Raw genomic sequence first — 13,952 nt, 5'->3', positions numbered from 1 at the left:
AATGATCACAAGAACGGTGAGCAAAAATCCCAGAACCACACGGGGGGACCTAGTGAATGACCTGCAGAAAGCTGGGACCAACGTTACAAAGGCTACCGTCAGTAACACACTACACCGCCAGGGACTCAGATCTTGCAGTGCCAGACGTGTTCCCCTGCTTAAGCCAGTACATATCCGTTCTGGAAGAGTATTGGGAGAATGTCTTATGGTCAGATGAAACCAAAATAGAAATGTTTGGTACAAACACAACTCGTTGTGTTTGGAGGAGAGTGAATGCTGAGTTGCATCCGAAGAACACCATACCAACTGTGAAGCATGGGGGTGGCAACATCATGCTTTGGGGCTGTTTCTCTGCAAAGGGACTAGGACGACTGGTCCGTGTACATGAAAGAATGAATGGGGCCATGTATTGTGAGATTTTGAGTGCAAACCTCCTTCCATCAGCAAGGGCACTGAAGATGAAACGTGGCTGGGTCTTTCAGCATGACAATGATCCCAAGCACACTGCCAGGGCAACAAAGGAGTGGCTTCGTAAGAAGCATTTCAAGGTCCTGGAGTGGCCTAGCCAGCCTCCAGATCTCAACCCCATAGAAAACCTTTGGAGGGAGTTGAAAGTCTGTGTTGCCCGCCGACAGCCCCAAAACATCACTGATCTAGAGGAGATCTGCATGGAGGAATGGGCCAACATACCAGCAACGGTGTGTGCCAACCTTGTGAAGAGTTGCAGAAAACATTTGACCTCTGTCATTGCCAACAAAAGATATATAACAAAGTATTGAGATGAACTTTTGTTATTGACCAAATACTTATTTTCCACCATTATTTGCAAATAAATTCTTTAAAAATCAGACAATGTGATTTTCAGAATTTTTTTTCTCATTTTGTCTCTCATAGTTAAGGTCTACCTATGATGTCAATTACAGGCCTCTCTCATTTTTTTAAGTGGGAGAACTTGCACAATTGGTGACTGACTAAATACTTTTTTTCCCCACTGTATGTGTACAATTATTACTAATATTATCACCAATATTAGGATTAAGACTAGTAACTAATTTGATGCTGTTTTTCTGGTTCTCGTTTGAGGTTAAGGTTAGGGTTAGGCAACCATCTAGAGTGGATTTTCCAAGTAGAGTATTCCCACAAACCGTTACCTAGATGAAACATCTAGATGGAATTGTTCTCTCACCTCTTTGGTTAGGGTTAACAGATTTAGGGTTGGATTCCTGGAAAGGGATTAAGTCTACAGCATTCTGAATGGAAGGTCCAAGAGTAGAGTGCTGGACTAAGCTCAATCCCTGTCTGGGTAAACTGATCCTTAGAGTTAGGACCACATTTGCGGTGGAGGTTAAGGTTAGAGTGAGTGTTGCAGTTGTTCATGTGACTAGAATTAGCTGAAAGTCATTTCACAGCAAATTAAGCAGCAGCAAAATGTCTACAATTAGAGCGTCCTAAGAAAGCTCTATCAAAAACTGGTATCCGTCTGCAGTACCCATTTCGCCTCACCTTGCGTCTTTTCTTGTCTGTCTCCTTGTAGAGGTGAAGGCGGAGGTTGCGGACGGCCGGGAGGTTGTTGAACTCAAAGTGCTCGCCCCAGAAGACAGTGTCGGTGCGGGGTTTGCTGGTGGTGCGAGCGTACAGCATGTCGTCCAGACACAGTTCACAGTAGTAGCGCTTTTTGGGTGGCAGCTCCCGGGCCTCGATGATCCACAGCTTCAACACATTGTCCACCCGCCGACTGTTGTCCTGCGTAGGAGGAAGCAGAGAGGGCCACTGGGTAATCGGCAGAGACATTCAGCCACGGCACAAAAAGAAATTAAATAAAGAACTAAGAGCTGGTGGTGTGTTTGATCGCAACAGGAACTGAATAACAGGTATTGAATGAGAGGTAAAAACATGAAAAAATGAAGGGAGAAGGGGAGTGGGTGGGCATGGAGTTGGCCATGCTTCAGGAAAGAACAGCACTCAGTGTGATGATTGCAATAGGGAAAAAAAATCTAACTATATCTGAAATCCCCACTGGGAGGGTAAAGTGCTGGGCTGATTGCGGAGAGCGATGTTTTTCGCAAAGGGTGAGTCATTTAAGCAGATCAAAATGCCATTGGATCACTCTGCCCTGCTCTTACTGCCATATTTAGGTCGACTAAATATACCTGTTTTCAAAGGCAGTCTTGTCGCCAGTACTCAACTGGTGTGCTATCAGATAATCAAAGGGGTTCAGTACTTGTCGTCTGACTAAATGAATGTTTTCTACAGTCTTAAAGACATTTAAGATTAGATGTCTGAATGTATGATATGTGAACTTACATCTAAACATCTAAATTTCATACCTCTCAAACTGAATGAATGAATTTACCTGATGTGTTATTAACACTGACCAAGAACACATGAACAAGAAAATAAGTCATGTCGGTTTTAGCATTTCCCAGGTTGAAAAAGAAAATGATAAAATGATGTTGTTTTGAGCTTGCATGATCATTCAGAAAGAAAAAAAACATTCAACAAGAACGAAAGCCTCACACTATCCAGTAACAAAACATGGAAACATGTGTGCTGGAATTCCTCTGGCAACATGCATTGTCCACTAGTCAGTTTTCATTCTTTCATTCCACTTGCAGAGAGGCACAAAATGTTAGAAAAGCATCTCAGCTTCCCAACAGATCATCATAAGGTTGCTCATGAGAATGGCAAGAGTTGGAAAGTAAAGAGGGGCTGCTTTAAAGAATAAAAGATATTAAATTGTTTTAATTTGTTTATGGTTTTTCTACCTGTCTGTCTCTCTGTCTGTCTGTCTCTCTGTCTGTCTACCTGTCAATCTATCTATCTACCTGTCTCTCTGTCTATCTATCTCTCTGTCTCTCTATCTACCTGTTTGTCTATCTGTCTATATATCTATCTATCAATCTATCTGTCTACCTGTCTCTCTGTCTGTCTGTCTCTCTGTCTGTCTATAATATCTATCTATCTATCTGTCTCTCTGTATCTATCTACCTGTCTTTCTGCCTGTCTGTCTATCTATATATCTATCTGTCAATCTATCTATATACCTGTCTCTCTGTCTATCTATCTACCTGTCTGTCTGCCTCTCTGTCTATCTATATATCTATCTGTCAATCTATCTATATACCTGTCTATCTATCTATCTATCTATCTATCTATCTATCTATCTATCTATCTATCTATCTATCTATCTCTCTGTCTAGCTATCTACCTGTTTGTCTGTCTATCTATCTATGTATCTATCTGTCTGTCTCGCTGTCAATCTGTCTGTCTAACTGTCTGTCTAACTGTCTGTCTGTCTATCTATCTATATATCTATCTGTCAATCTATCTACCTACCTGTCTCTCTGTCTATCTATCTATCTACCTGTCTGTCTGTCTGTCTGTCTATATATATGTCAATCTATCTATCCACCTATCTATATATATGTCAATCTATCTATCCACCTGTCTATCTATCTATCTATCTATCTATCTATCTATCTATCTACCTACCTATCTCTCTGTCTGTCTATCTATCTGTCTGTCTATCTATCTACCTGTTTGTCTGTCTATCTCTCTATGTATCTATCTGTCTGTCTCGCTGTCTATCTATATATCTCTGTCTGTCTGTCTAACTGTCTGTCTGTCTATCTATATATCTATCTGTCAATCTATCTATCTACCTGTCTGCCTGTGTATATATATATATATATATATATAGATCTATCTATCCACCTATCTATATATATATCTATCTGTCTATCTGTCTATCTATCTATCTATCTATCTATCTACTTGTCTGTGTCTGTCTATCTATATATCTATCTGTCTATCTATCTATCTACCTACTTGTCTGTCTGTCTGTCTACCTGTCTGTCTATCTATCTATAAAATGAGCACACCTTTTCTTTAATAAGGACAAAAATAATCAGCCGTAGCTCTGGAATATGCTGTGTGTGTGTAAAGTCCGCCCTGTTACAATGTAGACACTGCTACTGAATGCATTTATTTTTACATGTTTTGCAGCTACCCCTCTTTGCACTGCCACTGTACATCTGAAGCACTGTCGCTGTCCCTCAAGCTTCCATAAGTAAAGTAAATTAATCAGCGCACACCCAAGGCTAATGAGTACCCTTGCTGTGTCCTCTTATCTTCTCCCGACAATGCATCTGCTAGGATGAATCCTGAGTGCGCTGATGGGTTCTGCAAGCTTGTGTCATGTCCTCCTCACATCATAATTCAGCCTGGACTCCCGCCGCCCAAGCATCTGGATGAGTCAGTCTGCACTGGTGATCCAGCAGCTCTAACTATCACTTCCTTCGCAAAACTCTCATCCACGCTCACAGCCAGCCGTTTTAATAAGAGACGGTGCAGAGAACTGAAGGGTGAACTTTATAACCTCTGATATCCTCCAGCAGAAACGGAAACTGTTCATTTTATTGATTTATTTATTCCAGATTTTAATATGCGAGACTGTAGAGAGCTAGGGGATCTTTATGACTTGCGGGAAATGATCAAGCATAGATGGAGAAATTAAAACAGTGAATTTTGAATTTGGATGAAAGGCGAAGACTTAAGCAGATCTGACAAAGCTGTTTAATTGTCGTTTTGTTCCTGGACACTAAATGCTAGGTCGGCAGCTGTTTCACGCTTCCATCTATAGCAATAAAGTAGGGCAGTGGTGGCTCAGCGGTTAGAGCCGGGCTATTGAAAATAGGGTTGTAGGTTCGATTCCCGGGCTTGGCAAGCTGCCACTGTTGGGCCCTTGAGCAAGGCCCTTTACCCTCTCTGCTCCCCGGGCTCTGGGTGTGTGTGTACTCACTGCCCCTAGTTCACTAGTGTGTGTGTTCACTACCACAGATGGGTTAAATGCGGAGGACACATTTCGCTGTACATAGTACAGTGACAAATACGTGCACCTTACCTTAAAGTCACTAGGGGGAGAAATTAAGGACCAGGTTACGTACAAACCAGGGTTCTTCAGGTCCGGTCAACACAGTTTGTTGACCCAACAGCTCAAACATACCTGATTTAATCCATCTGCTAAGTATCAGGTTAAGTGGCCGTGTTTGAGAAGAGGAAATCACCGTCCCACCAGGGCTTCTCCTCTTTTTTAACACTCACTTTGTTGGGCTTGACGGCTCTCTGTAGGTTCTCGATCCATTTGTCTCTCTCTGCAGCCGACCGGCAGGCGAAGCACTTCGTCCCTGAAGCAGTCGTCACCTGGGGAACAAAAAAATGACATTAAGCATTGGGCCTATCCACGCCACACCATTCCATGGCCAAATGTCTCTGAGAGCTTATTCGCTCTTGCTCTCTCTGGACGGGCAGGACGGTCCTCTCTCTTCCCCAATCATTGAGCAGGACACTAGTGATTGAAGGTGTCTGTTAGCTGACCTAGCAATTAATGTTTTTTCACCTCCAAGTGTGTTCAGTCGCAAAGATGAGGTTGACCCGCATCATTAGAACATCATTAGTAGCAGAACACTGGTAGCACTGTGTGATTGGGAAGTTCTAGCTAGTGGGCGTGTACTGGAAATGCACATAGTTATGCTAATTAGCAATTAGCTTGTATTTACTGGTCATCCATTGTTTGAATATTGAGTGGAACTATCCCTTTAATATTTAGCATTAAGCATTCAAGTATTACATGATATTAAATGAATAATTAAAAAAATAAAACTATGAATTACACAGTTTGCCCCTTTTTCCAACCTGACCATCAAAATCACATTTAAGTTCTGGTTGATCTATTCTATATACTTTTACTAAACTTTATAGACAGTATGCCAGACTCCAATAGAACCCCCATACATAGTTATGGCCAAATATAAATAAAATATAAATGATTGAAATGCAATTATTTCTTACAATTTTGAAAAGCTGCCAACAATTCTGTCCAGTCCATTTCTGGCCTTCTGTGTGTGACGATACACTATATGTCCAAATACTTGTGGACACCACTTCTAATGAAAGCATTCAGCTACTTTAAGTTGCACCCATTGCTGATACAGATGTGCAAATGCACACACACAGCTTGTCTAGTCCATGTAGAACAGTACTGCCAATAGAATAGGACTCCCTGGAGCAGATAAACATGAACCTATTGGCACCCTGCCTGATGCCAGGCGTTGGCTAGAGGAGTATAAAGCCCCCCAGCATTGAGCTGTGGAGCGGTGGAAGAACTGTGCTCTCTGGAATGAAGTATTGGATGGAGCACCAGCAGGGGTAAACTCTTTTTTAATATTCTTGATTTTAGAAAAAAAAAAAACAATGAATGATCAGGTGTCCCAATACTTTTTTTCGTTGTTCCAATGCAATCAAAAAAATTATAATAAATTAATAAAGTTTTTGTAAATGCAAAAGTAGTGCATTTCTTGACAGAATAGCAGGAATTCCATGACTGTCAGCAAGCCTATTTTCAATTACTGAGCAAAGTCATAGCTCATAGTCAAGTGTAATGATTCTGGCACAGAGTCAGCACAAGCTCCCATTACTTGTCCGCTACATTAGCCTCAAGTGTTTACATAAATACAAGTGAATCTACTGACCTAGAGCTCAATAAGTCTCAAAGTGTGCTGAGTCTGAGCTATTTCTGACTGCTAAAATGGCTAAACATCTACACAGCGTGGCTCGAACATGATCAAGGGAAGGCCACGAAGGCCAGCCTCACCTCAAAGCAGTACTCCTGCCCTAGGATGCTGGAGTGCACTGGTTTGATGATGGCGTCCTCGTCCAGCGTGAGGTCCAGCGCCTCGGCCGCGCTACTGGGAGACAGCAAGGATTCATGGGAGTGGGACTCTTTGAAGCTCTGCATCAGACGGGTCCTGTGAGGAGACAGTGAACGACATGGCCGAGCGTAAATCCCAGAAGTGCGGCGCTGACACATCACAAAGCTCCATAATTCGCTCAAAGTCTGTGTTCCTGTTTGATATCGCCAGCGCCCAATCTTGTTAGATATCTGCACGGCGACAGACGCCGCTGGGAAACTTCAGAAAGCACTTCCTTTTTTTCTGGTGCTTACCTTTGAAACTATCAGCAGCTGCTCACAAAGCGGCGTCGCAGGTAATTGGACATTTCGGGTTTCCAGTGGAAATTAAATGGCTTTTAAATGGAATTCAAATGGAGAGGAAAGCACTCGATGGGAACATGCAGAGGAGGACATCATCGCAGATTTACGCTCACAGACACTGCGCATCAGTAAGAGAGCAACACACACCGACACCTATCTTCTACTACCTGCAGCACTAACCACCTCCAACCACCAGCAACACACTCTGCTGAACATTGCAACACGACCTGGCCGAGCTGGAGAGAAGAAGAGAAGACTGATGAGGGTGTGCAGAAGAGTGGTAGAGCAGAAGAGTGAGAGATTGAGCATGAGCAATGAGGAGAGGATTGAAAAGCCTTAGATCCCCGCTAGAGCCAGAGCTGTCTCTTCTGTATCCTCTTAGTGTCACTGTTACTGTATACATTCAGCAATAAAATGTGCATCAGGGCGTTAAATACATACAGTGGAGATCGGGGAGGGGGGGGGCAGTGAGAGAGAGAGAGAGAGAGAGAGAGAGAAAGAGCGAGAGAGCGAGAGAGGTACAAAAATAGACCCAAAGGAGTGAGTCAGAACGAAAGAATTGAAAGGGAGGGGAGGAGAGGAGGGAGACAGAACGAGAGACAGGGACAGAGAGAGAGAGAGGGAGAAGACAGAGAGGAAACCTCTCAGAGGAAATCAAGGAGTTATGTAAGCTGTGGGATCCAAGAACAGGGAGGGCAGAGAGTGTGGGAGAGATGGAGAGAGAGAGTGAGAGAGAGAGGGGGAGAGGGAGAGAGAGAGGTAACAGGACCACGTCTGATAGAGGTGGACAGATCAACAGGATGCGCATCATCACAAACCAACCTCCATCAAGAGTCCATTCTTTAAACACAAGCAGAGGTCAGAATGACTCAAAGGAGACCAAGACTGCAGTGCATTAGCATTAGCGCTTTCTCTTATGAAGTGCCTTTGGCCGAATCACCACAGCTACACTCTCAGAAATAAAGGCGTAGATGCCACAGGACACTGAAACCTGAGAAATACACGATAGGGACAAAAGTGTTGGGACACCTGTTCATTTTTCGGTTCTTACGAACTCAAAGGTATTTCATAAAAACTGTAACTGTCTCTACTGTCCAGGAAATGCTTTCTACTAGATTTTGGGGGAGCATTGCTGTGAGGATTTGATTGCATTTAGCGAAAAGAGTGTCAGTGTGGTCAGGATGTTGGATGTTGACCACCCCATCTCATCCTCCTCAAAACTCCTCTTCTCAGCCCAAAGGTATTGGATGAAGCACTATTCTAGAGAACACAGTCCCACTGCTCCACAGCTCAGTGCTGAGGGGCTTCATACCCCTCTAGCCCACGCCTGGGTTCAATAGGTCGGTGTTTATGAACCTGCTCTAGAGAGTTCTAATCTAGTGACAGTGCTTCTCTACAGGGAATAGACGAGCTGTGTGTGTGAATGTGAAATAGATGCAGTAGAGTTTTTCATCTCTACGGAACCAAAAGCGGTTCTTCTGTGGCATCCTTTAAAGAACCTTTAGAAGCACCTTAATTGTTAAGAGTGCAGGGATGTAACAACACAATGCACTGTACTGCATTGTATAGTATTGTATTGTATTGGCAGCATATTGTATGGTATCGAGCTTGTGGCTTGTGGTATATTAGCTTGAAGCAAACTAGCTGAGGTTATTTCGTGGTTGGTGTGGCGCAACAGATAACACCACCACCTGCCATTGAGTTAAAACAACACCATAAGATAAGATAGTCCTTTATTAGTCCCGCAGTGGGGAAATTCACAGACTGGGGTTCGATTTATGGTCTGGGTGACTATGCTGCGCTACACCAATAAGAGTCCTTGGGCAAGACTCCTAACACTACATTGGCCCACCTCTGTAATACGAGTCACCTTGTAAGTCGCTCTAGATAGGAGCGTCTGCTAAATGCCATAAATGTAATGTAAATGTAAATGTATTCTTGAGTAAATAGCAAAGCACTTTTGTAAGTTGTTCTGGATGACCAGAATGTCTGATTAGTGCTAAAAAAAGATAAAGTCACAGAAAACACAATATATAATATATTAAAAATGCCTGTATAACACTAACGTTGTACATACAATATATATTAATACTATATATATATATATATATATATATATATATATATATATATATATATATATATATATATATATATATAAGACCACCACTTAAACTCCACCACTGCTGTTCAGAGCGGTCTGAGATGTGTCTGGGCGTAGTCCTAACACTCTAACAAGTGCGGCTAATTGACCTCTCTGTAAGACCAGCCTGCTACACCACTCATCCTGAAACAATCACAGCAGCGGTAGTGAAGATAAACGAGTGAATCGGGCTCCTCTACATGCAGGTGGTGCTGCAGACCCAGCAGATTTCACTCACTCCCTAAAACCATTACACAGCTTTTATGTGGCAACGCCTTAAAGAAGGTACGATTACTTTACTGCTGAATGTGCACACTGAGAACACTGGCAAAAAAACGATGAAAAAGATGAAAAACTGGACAGATTAATTAATTAATGGACAGAAGACAGGCAGGTGGACGAGCAAGCTTGCTAGCTTTTGGCTAACATTCTCTGGATGGAGAGAATGAAATGCTAAAGAACGGAGTAAAACAGTGGGGAACTGTCTGAGACAGAGTGGAAAAGAGAGAAACAATGGAGAACAGAGAGAAACAGTGGGACACGGGGTAAAACAGTGCAGACGAAAGAGAAACCATGGATAACAAAGTGAAACAGTGCAAAAAAGAGTGCAAAAGGGCAAAAAGGAGTGAAACAGTAGGCAACAGAGCAAAACAGTAAGGAACAGAGTGGGACAGTGGGGAACAGAGTGACACTGTAGGGAACAGAGTGGGACGGTAGGGAACAGAGTGGGACGGTAGGGAACAGAGTGAGACGGTGGGGAACAGAGTGAGACGGTGGGGAACAGAGTGGGACGGTGGGGAACAGAGTGACACTGTAGGGAACAGAGTGAGACGGTGGGGAACAGAGTGAGACGGTGGGGAACAGAGTGAGACGGTGGGGAACAGAGTGAGACGGTGGGGAACAGAGTGACACTGTGGGGAATAGAGTGAGACGGTGGGGAACAGAGTGAGACTGTAGGGAACAGAGTGGGACAGTGGGGAACAGAGTGAGACGGTAGGGAACAGAGTGAGACGGTAGGGAACAGAGTGAGACGGTAGGGAACAGAGTGGGATGGTAGGGAACAGAGTGGGACGGTGGGGAACAGAGTGAGACGGTGGGGAACAGAGTGAGACGGTGGGGAACAGAATAGGACTGTTGCAGTTTTGTTTGTGTAGTCCACTTCTTTACACTGGATGCAAGCTGTGTCTCATTCAGGTCTTGTAAGTATGAAGTATAAGGATACTCATACAATCATCAAAGCTTTGTTGGACATATCCTATATACATGAGTACTGGTCAGCTAGCTACTAAACACTGTACTCTGTAATCTCTGTTACTTTGAGCATGAGGATCACTGATGCACAACGAGTAAATGACCCGGCACAAAGAACAGGCTAGATGTGTTACATTCATATAAGCCTACTGTACGTGACTACGTTGCTTCAGTAAAAATTATGTTACTTGGGTAAAAAACAAACAGTAGCTGCAGATAAAAAGAAAAATGCAGAAGTGGGAAAGGTAAAGTAAAGTGTACACTTTTATGAATGACTTTTTAATTAAGTTACATTACTAAAAATCAATGCATGTGAATTAAAGTAAACTAAGAAAAACTCAAAAATTGAAAGTAAAAACAAAAGGTTTTAACAATTAAATGCAGTTATCTTAATGAGACAGTACTGTTCCTTATACCTTACTGGTTGGATGTTTTAATAATAACTATGCATCCAAATGCAGGGGAACTTAAATGACAGACAATAAATATAAACAAACAAATAAGTAAATAAATAAAAGTATATTTTCTCTCGGTAAGATAAGAGCCATTCGTTGCTCATTGGACAGCGATGGTGTGTAAGTACAGTAGCAAATACAACTAGGTTTTTCTAGCCCTGAAAATAAAATGGTAAGAAAGTAAATTTAGTGAGATCCAGTTCATTCCAGACACCATCAGCATGCTTATTCATAAAACAGCACATTTACTGTATTAATATTGTATTAAAGTCATTTATATGATATATATATATCATTTATATATCATTTATATAACACACGATACAATAACGTACCCTGAGCAAAGGCCATTTTCTATCCACAACAGGAAAACGACAACATTCGCTCAACAAATTCTCTTATAGCTCATAAGAAGTACATTAAAGGTTCACCACATTTTTAACAAAGGAGTGCTTACAGAACTGGTGCTATAAAAAAATTATGGCCCATAATTAACTGGTGCCCAAAGCAGAAGAGCGGATCTTTACCTCGCAGTACTTACATAATTGGTGCCCCATGTGAAGAAACTCCTCCTAACATTAAAGTACCTTCATGATCGTACAGTAAATATCTCAATTTCTGTTTCAACTTTGCTCTGCAAGCCCTATAGCACAGCCTCTCTGGCCAAACACCGCATCACATTTGGAGAATCCTTGACCTGCTTTTTACACAAACGCTCGAAGCGGCCAAGGGTGAAATTTGCTCTCCACTGAGGGTAAATGAAAGAATGAATAAGTCATGACAGAAGGGCCGCAGCACCTGGCCCAAGAAAGTTTGAGAGGGACAAGTTCCACTGATGAGATGCTATAATGACTTTCGCTTAGGCTCAGGACGGCCAGGCTGAGACATTTAAGGCTGCTTGGGCATCATGCAGTCAAAAGACATATGCCACACCCTGGCCGCAGCTTTGCGCTCAGGCTTGAGTCGGTTTTACTGCAACATAGCATTTGCTTTTCAGGAGCTGCACAAACCACAGTTCCTTCATGTGCACAAATGAAAAATACAGAAGAACCCAAAAAAAATGACTCTGCTGAGTCTCCATCATCACTGTAGCACAGAGGCGGCCAATTCTGGTACTAGAGAGTCCAGCAAGGTTCAGTGATACGATATCCCTGCTCTGAATCACAGTAGCTGTAGCAGCTAAATGGAAATTGATCCCACATTTCATAAAGACTGGTTGGAGCTAGACACCCTTTCTGTAGCACATCCACTCAAACTGTATGTGACACTAAGGAGAAGAAGGTACCTGTCCTGGTCAGCACTGCGGAAACGTGGGAGAATCATGTGGCGGAAGCTGCTGGTCCGATCCAGCTTGGGCTGACTCTTCGCCCTCTTTATTGACCCCTTCAGTCTTCTACTGAGGAAACTCTGGAACAAGAGCACAACACCACAGCATTAACACAGCTCTGCTGAGGGAACACACAAAACAAAACACATCAGCCAATGAGAAGGCGAGGCTATGTTCACATTCCCAGGATGGAATACCTTCATTCTTCCTAAATCAGAACATAGCCAGGTTTGTATGTGGTCCTAGATAGGATGCATATCTGATTTGTGGTCATGTGAGAACTTCTTGGACTTTTGGTTCAGGGCTGCCTCAGAGAATATTTTTTGGCTTGGAGTCTGGCTTGGCTTTCTTGGTCTTCGCGGGAAGCTGGACACCCCTGTTGGTGTGGTGAATGATGAAGAAAGAGGGAGGGGAAAGGGTGTTGTACTGAGAAGCTGGGATGAATGGTGGGCTGGTGGTTGGTGTGGCGCAACAGCAACACCACTACCTACCAGTAAAGTAACACACCACACGGGAGACACACGGCAAGACTCCTTACACTACATTGGCCCACCTCTGTAATATCAGTAACCATGTAAGTCGCTCTGGATAAGAGCATCAGCTAAATGCCATTAATGTAACTGTAAATGCTTATGGGCAAAAAGGAAGAGTTTGGGCCCAGGTCCTTTCCCCAATATTTGTAATTCAGTCTGTGTGTACAGACTCACCGGACGATTTGACCTATACAAGCCATTGTTTCATGTATGACATAGCAGAGTAGGAAGCTGTTTGAGATTTAGCCTAATGCAATGTTCATGATGCAGGAAGTTTTATTTTATTATTTAGTATTATTCTTTTATTTTGGATGCTGCTTCAAAGTATTCTTTGAGCGATGGCATAGAAGAACCACTTTTGGTTCCCTAAAGAACCATTTTTGTTAGAGACAGGCCATGTTTGATAGTTCAAGCCATGCCTTCAGCTTACAAGGACCAAAGCCAGTCTCCCCTCTGACAAGAGAAGCCAGGAATGATGGATGACAGGGTTACAAAGGCGGATGTGGAGGGTTGCAAAGACATGTCGTAGCTGTGTGAACAAAGAAGAGATGGAAATGATAGGATGTTAGATTTGGGAGGAGGGCTTTTAGGTCATGCTACTTCCCCCAAAATGTCATTATTTCATAACTCCACTAAGGGTTCCTCACCAACTTACATTTTCTTCACACTCACAGATCTATTACAAGCTTGGTTCTTTAGGGAACAAAAAGTGGTTCTTCGTTGGATTGCTTAAAGAACTCTCTGAAATATCTTTCTTTTTAAGAGTGTTGGATGAATGTGTTTGGATGCTACATTTAGTGAATGGGCCATTCCAGCCCTAGCTGTACCCTTGCTCCATCTTTCCCCTGCAGCTAATCGTAGGGATCAAGTGAAAGTAGTGATGGGCGATATGCCTTGATATACCTCAAATCAGTATCAGGATTAATTGAGCATTTCACCTCAATTATGATTAATGAACATTTATATAAGCTGCTTGAGTTACTGGCTCGACAATGTGCTTCCAAGTCGTAGACTGGACAAGACAGAGTCATGTGACAACACAAATCAAAATAAATCAGAATAATCAACAAGGGCAAGATTGAGTGGATTAGAGATTGCAGATTGTCTTAAGCGTCCAATCGCAATGCTTTCAGGGCCTGGGTGTGTAAAGATAGAGACAAGTCACTGGCCCACATGTGTAGCATAGCCACAT

At 42.7% G+C, this 13,952-nt stretch overlaps 1 protein-coding gene across 11 annotated transcripts in view; it reads right to left on the bottom strand.

Moving 5' to 3' along the window:
• Nucleotides 1-13,952, bottom strand: part of syngap1b (synaptic Ras GTPase activating protein 1b) — a 184,557-nt gene that overhangs the window by 39,528 nt on the left and 131,077 nt on the right. For all 11 annotated transcript variants that reach the window (XR_011980623.1, XM_072692362.1, XM_072692369.1 and 8 more), the window contains 4 exons: nt 12,186-12,307; nt 6,653-6,806; nt 5,104-5,202; nt 1,504-1,743 (listed from right to left, as the gene is read on the bottom strand). Coding sequence is in view for 10 of the 11 variants with exons in the window: in XM_072692362.1 (XP_072548463.1) it covers nt 1,504-1,743; nt 5,104-5,202; nt 6,653-6,806; nt 12,186-12,307 (615 nt within the window). In the remaining variant the exon portion in view is untranslated. The remainder of the gene's footprint in view (nt 1-1,503; nt 1,744-5,103; nt 5,203-6,652; nt 6,807-12,185; nt 12,308-13,952) is intronic.

This window comes from Salminus brasiliensis, chromosome 1, assembly GCF_030463535.1.
Source record: "Salminus brasiliensis chromosome 1, fSalBra1.hap2, whole genome shotgun sequence".
NCBI classification, from domain to species: Eukaryota; Metazoa; Chordata; class Actinopteri; order Characiformes; family Bryconidae; genus Salminus; species Salminus brasiliensis.
Note: the sequence above shows the minus strand (reverse complement) of the source record. Positions and strands in the feature narration are given on the sequence as shown.